We start from the raw sequence: 16466 nt of genomic DNA on the forward strand, positions 1-16466 counted from the left end.
CTGGAGAGCTTTCAAGATTTCATCAATGATGCTGATCAAGTGGCTGAAACTGAACAAGATGGTGGTAGACGTGATAGAATCAAGAAAAGGGTGATGCGGCTGAGAGAAGTAGCTTTTCGTGTGGAAGATCTCATCGATGAATTTATGATATGTGAGGAAAAGCAACCTGATGATCCTGCAGGATGTGCAGCTTTACCATGTGAGGCTGTTGACTTCATCAAGACTCTGATGCATCGCATTCTAGTAGCATATAAGATTCAGAAAGTTAAGTCCCTTGTTAGTGAAGAAAGAAATGGTTTCAAAAGCCATTTTCCTTTAGAACAAAAACCAAACAGTTCTAGAGGAAATCAAAATGTCACATGGCAAAAACTTCGAATGGCTCCTCTTTACACTGAGTGTGACACCCTCTACCCCAACATAATTACTTAATAAGCATTAACTATATTTAAAAAGTATATTAGAGTGATATAAAATAATAAATATCATAAGGTAGAAGATGCACATTCGTAATTAACATTTATACCAAACTCAAGAAGTCATAATAAAACAAAGATTATAAATTAATCCCAGTAAAGGTGGCAGTGCCTCCTAGTTAGGAATCAATTTATAATTTTTTTGTATCATACAAATATATTTAAATTTCAAAAGAAAGAAAGTAAAACATTATTATCCCAGAAAGAAGCCTAGCTAAGCCCGATGTCACATCCTATCAGAGCATGCCCACTTAAGCCTCTAGACTTCATTACCAACATCCTCATGATTAAGATTACCTGCAACATAAATATAAACATATACAAGAATAACAAGAGGAGTGAGAAACTTCTCACTTAGTTGCAGGTATAGAAATAAAAGTTAAATAGCACACACACACGCAATATAATTCACATATATAATCAATCTCACATATATGCTTATGTATAATGATTTTCTTGACTTGACTCACTAATGTATGCATGTGGCGCCATACGGAAGTTTCAGAATTTATCACTGGTGACCCAAAGGTACACCTATCACTGGTGTTCATACACCTCGTTAGCATGTTACATCACTGGTGTCCCGAAGGCACACCTATCACTGGTGATCATACACCTTGTTAGCATCACTGGTATGCGGCCTCAGCGGCACACCTGGAATAATATATGCATATGATGCATGTCATACATTCATAGACTCAACATTTAGCATATTACACATATAAGATTCATATTTCATAATTATGATTTATTTTATTAATCCAACTTTAATAGTCCAATAGTCCAACAGTCCAATAGTCCAACGGTCCAATAGTCCAACGGTCCAATAGTTCAACAGTTCAACAGTCCATTCATGGATCGTAGGTCACAAGTCATGAGTACATATTTCATACAGTCATATCCTCATAGGTCCGCATAGGTCTCATATATACTTCATATACTCAAGTCATAATAAGATCTTCATAAGTTCGCATAGGTATTTTTATTCTAAAACTTATTCTTTTTTAACATCAATTACATATTTATTAATAATAATATATTAAGATCTTTTAAGTAAAGTAGGAAGCTTAAAAGGTAATATAAGATAATAAGGAGGCTCAGCCTTCCATTTAAATAACAGATTACAAATTTATAAATACTTAGGAGGCTTAGCCTTCCATTCAAATAATAGATTAATAGATTCTAATATGTAAATAAATAGGATATAAAACAAATCACATCAATAATACATATTCAAAGAAATAAATAACAAGCAAGAGATTGGGAGCCAATCCAACAAACAAACTATTTAACAATTATTCCCACACCCCCAAGCAAGGTTTCCCACTCCCCCCTTACCTGGATAAGTAGGAGTTGGAACTAGCGCAATAACTCTCTAAAAACTTGGGCAGAATCTCCTCTTCTCTTTCCTTAAAAAGGAATCGGAATTAGGGCAGAATCTCTTCCTCTTTCTCTTTAAACACGGCACTGGAGCAGAACCTCCTTTTCTTTCTCCTTCTCTCTCTTACTTTCTCTCTCTATTTCTCCAGAATTTCCTTCTCTCTAGAATTCTAAATTTTCAAAACCTTAGGCCCCTATTTATAGAAATTTTGAAGTTACTATGCACTATGCACTATTCATTAAAATAATATTATAAGTTACTATGCACTATTCATTAAAATATTAAAATTAATTAAAAAATTGAAACTTGCTTCCCTCGTGGTTTCCTTAGCAGCCATTTACTGTTCACATATACATATACGTGAATAGTAAAATACGTATATGTAAATAGTAAAAATATGTATACATAAATAGTAAAATACGTATACGTAAATAGTAAAATACGTATACGTAAATAGTAAAATACGGGAATAAAATACTTATTCACATAATAAATAACTCTTTTCATTTGAATAAAATTTTGGGATATTACATTTCTCCCCTCCTTTAAGAAATTTCGTCCCCGAAATTTTCCTGAAATAGAAAAGGATAATCTTCACGCATCTTGCTTTCTAACTCCCAAGTAGCACTTTCTTCAAAATGTCCTCCCCAAACTACCTTAACCAAAGGAATTTCCTTTCCTCTTAGTTGTTTCACCCTCGTATCATCAATTCTTAAAGGAACTGTTTCATAGGTAAGATTATCTTTCAACTGAATGTTGTCGGACTCAATGATATGGGAAGGATCATGGACATACTTTCTGAGTTGGGAAACATGAAAGACATTATGAAGATTTGAAAGAGATGGGGGTAAGGCAATTTGATAGGCTACTTCACCAATTCTTTTAAGGATTTGATAAGGACCAATAAAACGTGGAGTAAGTTTACGGGACTTCAGTGCTCTGCCCACTCCTGTCCAAGGAGTAACTTTAAGGAATACATGATCACCTTCATTAAACTCAAGGTCCCTTCTCCTCTTATCACTGTAACTCTTCTGCCTACTCTGAGCTGCTCTCATTCTCTCCTGGATCATCTTAACTTGTTCAGTAGTTTGTTGAACTATCTCAGGTCCTAAGATAGCATTCTCTCCAGGTTCTACCCAACACAAAGGTGTTCTACATCTCCTACCATATAGAGCTTCATAAGGTGCCATCCCAATACTGGAATGGTAGCTATTGTTGTAGGTAAACTCTATCAAAGGTAGGAAACTATCCCAACTACCCCCATGTTCTAAGATGCAAGCTCTCAACAAGTCTTCCAAAGATTGAATAGTTCTTTCGGTTTGGCCATCTGTTTGGGGATGGTAGGCTGAACTCAATCTAAGCTTAGTGCCTAGAGCCTCATGTAAACTGTCCCAAAATCTAGAAGTAAACCTAGGATCTCTGTCAGAAACTATACTAGTAGGAACCCCATGTAATCTCACAATTTCACTTATGTACAACTTGGTTAGTCTCTCCAAAGAGTATCTAATGTTAATGGGAATAAAATGGGCAGACTTAGTCAATCTATCTACAATGACCCATATAGCATCTAAGTTTTTCGCAGCTTTAGGTAACCCCACTACGAAATCCATAGAGATACTATCCCATTTCCACACAGGCACATCCAAAGGTTGCAGGAAACCTGAAGGTTTTTGGTGTTCTACCTTAGCTTTCTGACATACCAGGCAGGCATACACAAATTCCTCCACTTCCTTTTTCATCTTAGGCCACCAGAACATCTTCTTAAGGTCTTGGTACATCTTAGTGGCTCCTGGATGAATACTAAGGCTACTCCTATGTCCTTCTTCAAGTATTGCTTTCTTAAGTTCAGGCACACTAGGAATACACAACCTATCTCTAAACCTCAATACTCCATCTATTCCAATTTTAAATTCACTTTCCACACCTTGATTTAACTTCTCAACTTAACTCAATAAGAAAGGATCTACCTTCTGACCTTTTCTAATTTCATCTATCAAGTTATTAGTCACCTTCAAGGTTCCCAACCTAATACTCTTAGAGGTTAGTTCACACCCTAAACTCATATCCCTAAATTCCTCAATCATGTGCAATTCCCTCATCATTAAAGAAGAAATTCTCAAGGATTTCCTACTCAAAGCGTCAGCTACCACATTAGCTTTGCCTGGGTGATAGTTCAACTGAAAGTCATAATCCTTAAGAAACTCTAACCATCTTCTCTGTCTCATATTTAATTCTTTTTGGTCAAACAAGTACTTAAGGCTTTTATGATCACTAAACACCTCAAATCTAGATCCAAACAAGTAGTGTCTCCACAACTTAAGCACAAATACTATTGCAGCTAACTCGAGATCATGGGTAGGATAGTTTTGCTCATGGGTTTTAAGTTGTCTAGACGCATAGGCTACTACCCTTCTCTCCTGCATAAGTACTCCACCTAAACCTGATTTGGAAGCATCACAAAATACCTCAAAAGTCTTGCTAGGGTCAGGTAATACTAACACAGGGGCACTAGTTAGTCTTCTCTTAAGTTCTTGAAAACTCTCTTCACACTTAGAGTCCCACACAAAAGGTTGGTTTTTCCTAGTCAATTTGGTCAAAGGTAAAGCTAATTTAGAAAAACCCTCTATAAATCTCCTATAATACCCAGCTAGTCCTAGAAAACTCCTAATCTCAAAAACTGACTTAGGTGCTTTCCATTCAAGAACCGCCTCTACCTTAGAAGGATCTACAGCTATCCCATCCTTGGATATCACATGCCCTAGAAAATTTACACTCTCCAACCAAAATTCACATTTTGCCAATTTAGCATACAACTGTTTCTCCTTAAGGGTTTGAAGAACGATCCTAAGGTGCTCAGCATGCTCCTCCCTATTCTTAGAATACACTAGGATATCATCTATGAAGACCACTACAAATCTATCCAAGTAAGGGTGAAAGATCCTATTCATGTAGTCCATGAAAACACTAGGTGCATTAGTCACACCAAAAGGCATCACTAAATACTCATAGTGCCCATAACGAGTCCTAAAAGCAGTCTTTGGGATATCCTCGGATTTCACTCGGATTTGATGGTAACCTGATCTCAAATCTATCTTACTAAACACACAAGCTCCAACTAGTTGATCCATAAGATCATCTATTCTAGGCAAGGGATACTTATTCTTAATGGTCACCTTATTCAATTGTCTATAATCTACACACAATCTCATACTTCCATCTTTCTTTTTGACCAATAAAACAGGCGCTCCCCAAGGTGAAACACTAGGCCTAATGAATTGTTTCTCTTGTAGTTCCTCTATTTGTTTCTTAAGCTCAACTAACTCTTTAGGAGACATCCTATAGGGTGCTATAGATATGGGTGCGGTACCTGGCACTAAGTTTATACTGAACTCAATCTCTCTCTCGGGTGGTAAACTAGACACATCCTTAGGAAATACTTCAGGAAATTCTCTCACTAAGGGAATCTCATCTAGCTTACTCTCAGTCTCAACTGTTAATGAAGATAAGATCATGTATACCCTTTCATTTTCCTTTAAACAAGTTTTAATGTTAGAAGCACTAAGAAATTCCGTACTCTTACATTCACCAAATAAAATGGATTTATCAAAGCAATTTAAAAGAACATGGTGAGAAGATAGCCAATCCATACCAAGGATTACATCTAATTGACTAAGAGGCAGACAGATTAAGTCAATTAGAAACTGTTTTTCAGAAATTGTCAAAGGGCATTTTAAACACACTAGGGATGTAGTTACAGGACCATTAGTAGGGGTTTCAACAACTAAATCAAAATTTAACAAAGACACAGGCAATTTCAGTTTTTGGACACAAGAGATGGAAATAAAGGAATGAGTTGCACCAGAATCAAATAGTACAACAAAAGGAGTCTCAGCTATGAAACAAGTACCTTGTATCAAATTTTCTGACCGAGCAGCTTCAACACCACTAAGAGCAAATACTCTCCCTATAGTCTTTGGTCGTTCGGTTTGCGATCCTGATCCAATGACACGTGTTCTTGGTGGTTCAGGACATTGAGTACTGATGTGTCCTTTACCATTGCAGTTGAAGCAAGTAACCTCCTTGTCACGACACTCTGATTTAATATGACCGATCCGTCCACACTTTCCACATCTTCCTGAAGAAATAGACACAGACCCTCCAACACTACCAGTAGTGTTCACAGTGGACGATTTAGTTCTATTGGCAGCAGCCATATTTCCCTGAGATCTGGTAGAAGCAGAATAAGGCTTACTCTTACCAGAAGTATTTGAATTCACTGCACGAATAGGACCTCCAACTCCCTTGTAAAAGACAGAACGTGCACGATTATCACGGTCATAGATTCTACTCTTGTTGACAAGCGTTGGGTAGTGATAAATCTCTTGATAATTAATTGCGGTTTTTATCTCAGGACGAAGGCCATTCACAAATTTAATACATTTAGCCCGTTCGCCACCCTCACCATGATAATGGGTACAATAACGGACCAAGGCATCAAATTTTTCAGCATAGTGTGCCACCGTATCATTTCCTTGCTTTAACTCGAGAAATTCAGCTTCCTTCTGGCTTCTCACATCATCCGGGAAATATTTCTCAAGAAAAACTCTTTTGAAGTTTTCCCAATTTAATTGCATTCCTCCATCTATTATCCTTTGAAGTGCTCCTTCCCACCAAAAATGGGCATCAGCAGTAAACATAAAGGTAGCCAACCTCACTTTCTGAGGAAAAGGACAATCCATAGCATTGAAGATCTTTTCGATCTCCATTAGCCAATTTATTGCAACATCTGGGTCATATCCTCCTTTAAAGGTCGGCGGGTTATTCTTCTGAAATTGCTCCAACCAGTTAGGAACAACTTCAGCCATATTGTTGTTGTTCATTGCTTGGGCTAATGCTTGGAGAGCATCAGCAATCGCACGATCATTTCTACCAGCCATAATCTGGATATATAGAACTTTTAATAAACACAGACAACTATAACATAATATATTTACAATCAATAAACATAGTAGACACATAACTCACGGCCGATAGAATCGACCTGCTCTGATACCACTAAAAGTGACACCCTCTACCCCAACATAATTACTTAATAAGCATTAACTATATTTAAAAAGTATATTAGAGTGATATAAAATAATAAATATCATAAGGTAGAAGATGCACATTCGTAATTAACATTTATACCAAACTCAAGAAGTCATAATAAAACAAAGATTATAAATTAATCCCAGTAAAGGTGGCAGTGCCTCCTAGTTAGGAATCAATTTATAATTTTTTTGTATCATACAAATATATTTAAATTTCAAAAGAAAGAAAGTAAAACATTATTATCCCAGAAAGAAGCCTAGCTAAGCCCGATGTCACATCCTATCAGAGCATGCCCACTTAAGCCTCTAGACTTCATTACCAACATCCTCATGATTAAGATTACTTGCAACATAAATATAAACATATACAAGAATAACAAGAGGAGTGAGAAACTTCTCACTTAGTTGCAGGTATAGAAATAAAAGTTAAATAGCACACACACACGCAATATAATTCACATATATAATCAATCTCACATATATGCTTATGTATAATGATTTTCTTGACTTGACTCACTAATGTATGCATGTGGCGCCATACGGAAGTTTCAGAATTTATCACTGGTGACCCAAAGGTACACCTATCACTGGTGTTCATACACCTCGTTAGCATGTTACATCACTGGTGTCCCGAAGGCACACCTATCACTGGTGATCATACACCTTGTTAGCATCACTGGTATGCGGCCTCAGCGGCACACCTGGAATAATATATGCATATGATGCATGTCATACATTCATAGACTCAACATTTAGCATATTACACATATAAGATTCATATTTCATAATTATGATTTATTTTATTAATCCAACTTTAATAGTCCAATAGTCCAACAGTCCAATAGTCCAACGGTCCAATAGTCCAACGGTCCAATAGTTCAACAGTTCAACAGTCCATTCATGGATCGTAGGTCACAAGTCATGAGTACATATTTCATACAGTCATATCCTCATAGGTCCGCATAGGTCTCATATATACTTCATATACTCAAGTCATAATAAGATCTTCATAAGTTCGCATAGGTATTTTTATTCTAAAACTTATTCTTTTTTAACATCAATTACATATTTATTAATAATAATATATTAAGATCTTTTAAGTAAAGTAGGAAGCTTAAAAGGTAATATAAGATAATAAGGAGGCTCAGCCTTCCATTTAAATAACAGATTACAAATTTATAAATACTTAGGAGGCTTAGCCTTCCATTCAAATAATAGATTAATAGATTCTAATATGTAAATAAATAGGATATAAAACAAATCACATCAATAATACATATTCAAAGAAATAAATAACAAGCAAGAGATTGGGAGCCAATCCAACAAACAAACTATTTAACAATTATTCCCACACCCCCAAGCAAGGTTTCCCACTCCCCCCTTACCTGGATAAGTAGGAGTTGGAACTAGCGCAATAACTCTCTAAAAACTTGGGCAGAATCTCCTCTTCTCTTTCCTTAAAAAGGAATCGGAATTAGGGCAGAATCTCTTCCTCTTTCTCTTTAAACACGGCACTGGAGCAGAACCTCCTTTTCTTTCTCCTTCTCTCTCTTACTTTCTCTCTCTATTTCTCCAGAATTTCCTTCTCTCTAGAATTCTAAATTTTCAAAACCTTAGGCCCCTATTTATAGAAATTTTGAAGTTACTATGCACTATGCACTATTCATTAAAATAATATTATAAGTTACTATGCACTATTCATTAAAATATTAAAATTAATTAAAAAATTGAAACTTGCTTCCCTCGGTTTCCTTAGCAGCCATTTACTGTTCACATATACGTATACGTGAATAGTAAAATACGTATATGTAAATAGTAAAAATATGTATACATAAATAGTAAAATACGTATACGTAAATAGTAAAATACGTATACGTAAATAGTAAAATACGGGAATAAAATACTTATTCACATAATAAATAACTCTTTTCATTTGAATAAAATTTTGGGATATTACACTGAGGAAGCTGAGGTTGTGGGCTTTGGCAAGCCTAAACATAAATTGAAAGATTGGTTGATAAATGGACGATTAGAGCGCACCGTCATCTCTGTGGTAGGAATGGGAGGACGGGGAAAAACCACTTTTGCCAAGCTGGTTTTTGACGACAAGGAGGTCTTTGAAAGCTTCAAATGTCATGCTTGGATCACAGCGTCTCAATCCTACACTGTAGAAGATCTTCTGAGGAATATGTTGCAAAAGTTTGGGAAAGAAAAAATGAATGTTTCTTCAATGGATCGAATGTCCTTGATAGATAAAGTGAGAGGCCACTTGCGACGTAAAAGGTATGTTATCTTTTTTGATGACGTATGGAATAAATATTTTTGGGATGAGATTGACTTTGCCCTAATTGATAATAAAAAAAGGAAGTAGAATATTAATCACAACCAGAAACGAAGAGGTTGCAGAGTTTTGTAAGAAATCTTCGTTCATTCAAGTGCATAAGCTAGAACCTTTAAGTGAAAAAGAATCGTTGAGATTGTTTTGTAAGAAGGCATTTGAGTATGGATCTGATGGACGTTGTCCAGAAGAACTTAAAGATATTTCTCTTGAAATTGTTAGAAAGTGTAAAGGTTTACCTCTAGCAATTGTAGCTATCAGTGGTCTTTTGTCACAAAAAGAGAAAAATACACTTGAATGGGGACTGTTAAGTCAAAATCTAAGTTTGGCATTGGAGAAGAATTCCGACTTTAGTATAGAAAAAATTTTAAGTTTAAGTTATGATGATTTGCCTAATAGTCTCATATCATGTTTATTGTATTTTGGAATGTATCCTGAGGACTATGAAATTGAGTCCGATAAACTTATTAGGCAGTGGATAGCCGAAGGGTTTGTCAAATCTGAAAGGGGGAAAACATTGGAAGAAGTTGCACAACAATATTTATTAGAATTGATCTTTAGAAGTTTGGTGCAAGTATTTTCATTTACCATTGATGGTAAACCTAAACGATGTAGTGTTCATGACTTATTATATGAGATGATCCTTAGAAAAATCAACGATACAGGATTTGGTCGGTATATTGGTGAGCATGACGATTCCGTTTCAAGTGGGATCGTTCAACGCCTGACAATTGCAACAAATTCTGATGATTTACTTGGAAGTATTGAAAGCTCATACATTAGGTCAATTTTATTGATCCCTCTTAAAGAGTTATCTGAAAACTTGGTAAGGATAATCCCTACTAAATACATGTCATTGAAGGTACTCAATTTTGATCATGCTCCATTACATTATGTTCCGGAAGATTTGGGGAATTTAATCAACTTGAAGTATTTAAGCTTGGGACATACAAAAATACAAAGTCTACCAAAATCCATTGGTAAGCTCCAAAACTTGGAGACCTTGGATGTGAAAGCAGTAGCAGCGTTTGAGATGCTGGAAGAGATTACAAGGCTTAGAAAGCTTCGTCATCTTCGAGTTAGCCGAAAATGTTCCTTTGAAGCAGTAAAGCATGGTCTTGGAGGCCTGACATCCCTCGAACAGATATGTACAATGAAAATAGATTCTGATGGAGTTGTGATTCGTGAGCTAGGAAAGCTAAAGTAATTAAAGGATCTATGCTTAAATTATTTTAGCAGAAAACACGGAGCCACTTTATGTTCTTCGATGAATGAGATGCACTCCTTGGAGAAACTACGTATCGAAATAATGGAGATGAATGAAGTGATTGACTTGCCCTATGTGTCACCCCAGCCTACACTTAAGAATCTTTGCTTGAGTGGCAAGTTAGAGAAGTTTCCAAATTGGATTCCAAAGCTCCAAAATCTTGTGAAACTGTCCTTGGCAGGCTCCTTTTTAACTAATGATCCATTGGAATCACTAAAAGATATGCCAAATTTGTTGTTCCTCAACATTAGTGACAATGCTTATCAAGGTTAAGATTTGCATTTTGAAGAAGGAGGGTTTCGGAAACTAAAGAAACTGCAAGTTGATTTTATGGATGATTTGTCTTGGATCAATTTCTATAGGGGAACACTTCTTTCTTTGGAAACACTTGAGTTATCGAACTTACCCGAACTCAAGGGATTACCAGGCATTCTAGGGTTAGAGAAACGTAGAGTTGTCAGTATTTGGTTCCTGCCAGATGATATTGAGGAAGGAATTTATGAATGTGGAAAAAAAAGTGCTGGATCGTCTGGTACAAATTCAGTGGTTTTGATTAAAAGTCTCTGCAAAATTGCTGAGATGTGGAGTCATTATAAAGCGTCCAACCTTGCAAATAAATGGTATATTTGCAATTCCTAAAATGATTTCTTTACTTTTGCCTCCCTTTTTCTTGATTTTCTTCTAGTTTATGCTTTATTTTTCTTTCTCTACATCACTACAAGTTAGGGATAAAATCCTCTAATAAGTATTAAGATATTATATGGTGTTGGTACGTACAAGGCTTCAACAACAATAGTTGCCGTTATTTGTTAAAAATAGCCTCTTCATTATTATTCTTGTTCTAATATAGAGGCACAGAAATCTATGTGTCTTTGAACATAGAGGCTTTGATCTAGACAAAATTATCAAGGACATTCTCTTTACCTCTTGGTCGTGGTTGTCAAGTTTTAAGAAGAATTTTCGATTCACATTCTCACAATAGTGTAGCAACCCTGGTCTTTGCATTTGTCCTAGGGTATGAAGGAGGAGATGGCAAATAAATTTACGTGTTCAATTTATGTTTTCTATGTCTTCTCCTGTTGTAAACGGGTTTATGATACCCCTTGTACTAGATTAATAAATTTTTTTGCTGTTCAAAAAAAAAAATATATATATATTTTGCTCTGAATTGCTAGGTAGTGGGTTTAATTAAGTTCAACAGGATTGAATTTTTTATTTCCATGTTGATAAGGGTCATGAATTCTCTGTTTTATAAATTCCCACTTTTTTGTTGTGTTTTTCTTCGTTCTACTTGGTGTTATTGTATTGATGATAGATTGATAGTAAATATAATGGATAAAACTCAAGTAAGATGCAATATTTATAATAGCCAGTCCAAATATAATGGGTGTAATATATCTAGTTTGGACTTGGTGGGTAAATGTATTTCTAGCTTAATCAGGCAGGGGTCACCCTTAAGGACTCTTGGACTTTACATATAATTAGTGTAACCCCATGGTGTTTGACTAGCTGTGAAGAAATAAAGAAATAATATCTGAAGGTTTTAGTATAAATTTGATGGGGTTATTTTTATGGTATTTGTCTGAGAGGATATTTTATGAATTATTTTTATAAGGTTATTACACAAACATACTCCACAATGATGAGATATTTTCCGCTTTGGGCCTTAGCCCTCACGGTTTTACTTTTGGTCATTACCCAAAAGGCCTCTCAATCATTGAAGTATGTTTGTATTATATAAGTTGTTATTTCTTGTATTATTTTATCGATGTGGGACTTGTTTGAATCCCAACAATCCTCCTCTCAAACAAGGGACCTAACCTTTCATGCAGCAGAATCTGTCTTTATATGGCACATTATATTTTATGAGTTATGAGGGGTTATAGGGTTATTGGTTGTCACCCAATCCAACCTGCTGTAACACCCCAATTCCTTAAAAGGATATTTTTATTAATAATGGCATTTTCGTAATTATTGATGGCATTTTCGTAATTTTAATAAAGGGACAAGGGTATTTCTGGGTTTCGGAACGGGCCGTTCCAAATGCAGAACGGGCCGTTCCAAAAGAAGGAATATGCTTGTTTTTAAAGACCCAGAACGGGCCTGGAACGGGCTGTTCTGGTATGGAGAACGGGCCTTTCTCGAAGCAGTACGAGGCGTTTTGCTGAGATTGAAAACGGGCCGTTCTGGTTTCAGAACGGGCCGTTCTGCTTTTTGGAAACGGGCGTTCCGATTTTGGAACGGGCCGTTCCAGTTGAGAAATTTGCCCACGTTTGAAGGATCCGGAACGGGCCGTTCCGAAATCAGTACGGGCCGTTCCGGTTGCGCCAGGAGGCCTATAAATAGGGCCAAGGGGGGGTGAAAAATTTATATTGAGCAAGAAGTGGTAATCTTAGAGAGAGAAAGAGGAGAGAGAGAGAGAGAGAGAGAAAGAAAGAAAGAAAGAGAGGGAAGAAAAAGGGGATCCAGAGGAGGAGACCCTGCCCAAGTTCCAACTCCGCCTATCCAGGTAAGGGGGGGAGTGAGAACCTCGCTCAGGGGTGTGGGGATAATTGTTGGATAGTTGTTTGTCGGATTGGCCCTCAATCCCTTGCCGTTGTTCTGTCTAAATTTCTATTTACTCTACTTTGCTTTTTGTTGAAGGTGCCGTTGTTCTGTATAAATTTCTATTTACTCTACTTTGCTTTTTGTTGAAGGTGCCGTTGTTCTGTCCAATTTCCTATTTATTCTACTTTGCTTTTTGTTGAAGGTGCCGTTGTTCTGTCCGATTTTCTATTTATTCTACTTTGTTTTTGTTGAAAGTGCCGTTGTTCTGTCTGATTTTCTATTTACTCTACCTTTTTCTTTGTTGAAGTAATAAATGAATATGAAATTAATGTTAATAATACATGAGTTTTAATATGAATAAGAATGCTCTCTGAATCTCTGTGAATACCTATGCGGACCTTATGAGGAGTATTGATGACATGACCATGTGAAATATGGACAAATGACATGAGACCTAAGAATTGACTATTGAGACAAACTATGATTATGAGACTATGACAAATGAGGACATGATGTACTAAATGAAATTCTGTAATAAGTTAAATGTTGAGTTCATGAAATAATGAATGTATGACATGCATCATATGCATATCTTATTCCATGTGTGCCGCTGAGGCCGCATACCAGTGATGTAACTTGCTAACAAGGTGTACCTTAGGGTCACCGACAGTTGATGATATGCTAACTAGGTGTACCTTAGGGTCACCGACAGTTGATGATATGCTAACCAGGTGTACCTTAGGGTCACCGACAGTTGATGATATGCTAACCAGGTGTACCTTAGGGTCACCGACAGTTGATGATATGCTAACCAGGTGTACCTTAGGGTCACCGACAGTTGTGCAGGTGTGCCTTAGGGTCACCAGTGATGATATGTGAAACTTCCTTATGGCGCCACATGCATGCATTTATGAGATGAGTCCATGACATCATTGCATGATAAATGAATGTATTTGTAATATTGATGATGTATGTGTATTGTTTACATGTGACTTATATTTGTTGTGTGTGTGTGGGTGCTATTTAACCTTTATTTCTGCACCTGAAAACTGAGTGAGATGTTTCTCACTCCCTTGTTGTTTTTGTATATGTTTTAAATTGTGTTGCAGATGATCAGCATCATGAGGATGTTGGTGATGAGGCTTAAAGGCTTCAATTGGGCATGCTCTGATAGGATGTAACATCAGGGCATAGTTATTTTAGTTTAATATGTTATTGTTTTTATAACTTTAGTTTCTCTTCTTTTGTAATTTCTAACGAAGAGATATCGTAGATAAAGTTTATTATTCAAGGAAATTGTATGTTAAGATTTGTAATTTGAACGTTCTTGATAAAAGACCAGAATGAATATCTTTGTTATATTTTATTACTACATGATTTGGAAAATATAAATTGATTCCTAACTAGGAGGCACTGCCACCTTTACTGGAGTTAATTTATATATATTTCCTTTATTATCATTTGTATATATATGATTTCTTGTTTTTCACTAAATTGTATTGAAAATCTTAACTTCTTTTCTTTTATAATTTCTACACTGGAGTTATGATTTATGAATCTTCTACCTTGTGATATTTGAAATATTTGTCAACTATGAAAGATTTTATTTACCCAAAAAGAAGAAAAGTAATATTTTATTGTTACATTTGTTGTATATTAATAATGGGGTAGAGGGTGTCACACCTGCAGCTCTGATACCACTGATGGGGTTATTTTTATGGTATTTGTCTGAGAGGATATTTTATGAGTGTTATTTTTTATAATTTTATTACAAACATACTCCACAATGATGAGATATTGTCCGCTTTGGGCCTTAACCCTCACGGTTTTGCTTTTGGTCATCACCCAAAAGGCCTCTCAATCATTGAAGTATGTTTGTATTATATAAGTTGTTATTTCTTGTATTATTTTATCGATGTGGGACTTGTTTGAATCCCAACAAAACTTGTATTGGATGGGATTGATCCTACATAAATGAGCTCTCTGGAAAAGCATTTTGCAAAGTCTCAATAATTTTTGTTGTCTTTTGCAACTCGATCTGTTGAAAATATAGGAAAATGAATCCTCACTTTTTTTTTTCTTTATATGCTACAGCTTAGATAGGATATTAAAAATGCTTGAACTCGTAAAGATAAGGTAGAGTTGTGTTTAGATTCTTCAAGGATGGGACCAAGCCATTCACATTAGGTGCAAGCACAGAGACCGACTAAAGAGGCAAGTAAATTCTTACAATAGCTTCCTTCCTCTTTTTTTTTTCAGCTTATTTGTTGGTGTTACTATGGATTTGTTTGTATAAATTTCTCTGATAACACTTCCCGGAGAAAAAGAAAAAGATAAAATAAAATAAATTTTTCAAAAAATTAAAATTAGCTTATGTATAAATTAATTTGAAGGAATTCTCTCATTAATTTCTCTAAAGACTTACTTTTAATTTGTGCATAAGTTAGTTTTAGTTTATCAAAAACTTATTTATTTTTCCTTCCATTTTTTTCCTCCTAAATGTGTTTTAGGAGATGTTTATTCAAATAGGCTCATATATATAAGATCTCATTCATTTGTTACCAATTAAGTCACATTATTTCTGGCATTAACAAAATTACACTACAAGAAAAATGTAAATTTCCAACGGAAAAGTCGGAAATTTCTGACGGATTTATATTTTCATCAGAAATTTCCGACAGAATTTTCCGTCAGAAATTTTCCGTCGGAAATTTCCGACAGAATTTTCCGTCGGAAATTTCTGAGAAAATTTCTGACGGAATTTTTTGTCGGAAATCTTATTTTTAATTTATATTTTTAATTTCTTATTTTTAATTTATTATTTTTAATTTCTTATATATATTTGTAGTATTAAAAATTTTATATATCTTTTAAAGGTATAAATATATATTATAATTATTTATTACAAGTTTTTTATATCTACGATTAGTATTAAAGATGAAAATAAATTAGGTTATACTATATTTTATTATAATTTACTTGGTTTGAACCTAACTTTCTTTAAAAATATATATTTTAAGTGTGACTTATTTATCTATCATAGATAATTTTTAAATATTTGGGTAGAACTACAATCATATAGACTTATTTTATAATAATTTAACACTATTAAAAATATAAAAATCTATATGTTAAATTTATAAAAATAAAGTTTAATTTATTTATGATATAAATATGTTTTTAATATCTAATATATATTTTTAGATGATAATGTATTTTAAAATATATCTTATAATAACAATTCTAAATGGAATATAAATCTTATGATTTTTCTTATTTTGATTTTTTTAATCAATGTATACAATTTTACGATTTTGATTTTTTCAATCAACGTATACAATAAATAAAAAACACAAAAGAAAAACATGCA

The 16466-nt window shown here is 34.8% G+C and overlaps 2 protein-coding genes across 3 annotated transcripts; one reads left to right on the forward strand and one right to left on the reverse strand.

The window, feature by feature from the left end:
• Positions 1-476: 476 nt before the first annotated feature.
• On the reverse strand, positions 477-8682 carry LOC145954406 (uncharacterized). 2 transcript variants are annotated; one of them, XM_083068520.1, is made up of 3 exons: positions 8330-8682; positions 5762-6794; positions 477-770 (listed from the first exon to the last, which is right to left on the reverse strand). In XM_083068520.1, the coding sequence occupies exons 2-3, from the start codon at positions 6789-6791 to the stop codon at positions 733-735; spliced, it is 1068 nt and encodes a 355-aa protein (XP_082924646.1). In that variant the 5' UTR covers positions 6792-6794; positions 8330-8682; the 3' UTR covers positions 477-732. The 2 variants fall into 2 exon arrangements, 1 of the variants encoding a protein (XP_082924646.1); XR_014431618.1 differs by lacking the exons at positions 5762-6794; positions 8330-8682 and adding an exon at positions 1812-2199.
• Positions 8683-9003: 321 nt separating this feature from the next.
• Positions 9004-10489, forward strand: LOC145955075 (disease resistance protein RPM1-like). Its single transcript, XM_083069778.1, has 2 exons — positions 9004-9227; positions 9334-10489. The coding sequence occupies exons 1-2, from the start codon at positions 9004-9006 to the stop codon at positions 10487-10489; spliced, it is 1380 nt and encodes a 459-aa protein (XP_082925904.1).
• The last annotated feature ends 5977 nt before the right edge of the window (positions 10490-16466 follow it).

Source organism: Cajanus cajan, chromosome 2, assembly GCF_000230855.2.
Source record: "Cajanus cajan strain Asha chromosome 2, NIPB_CcT2T_4, whole genome shotgun sequence".
NCBI lineage: Eukaryota > Viridiplantae > Streptophyta > Magnoliopsida > Fabales > Fabaceae > Cajanus > Cajanus cajan.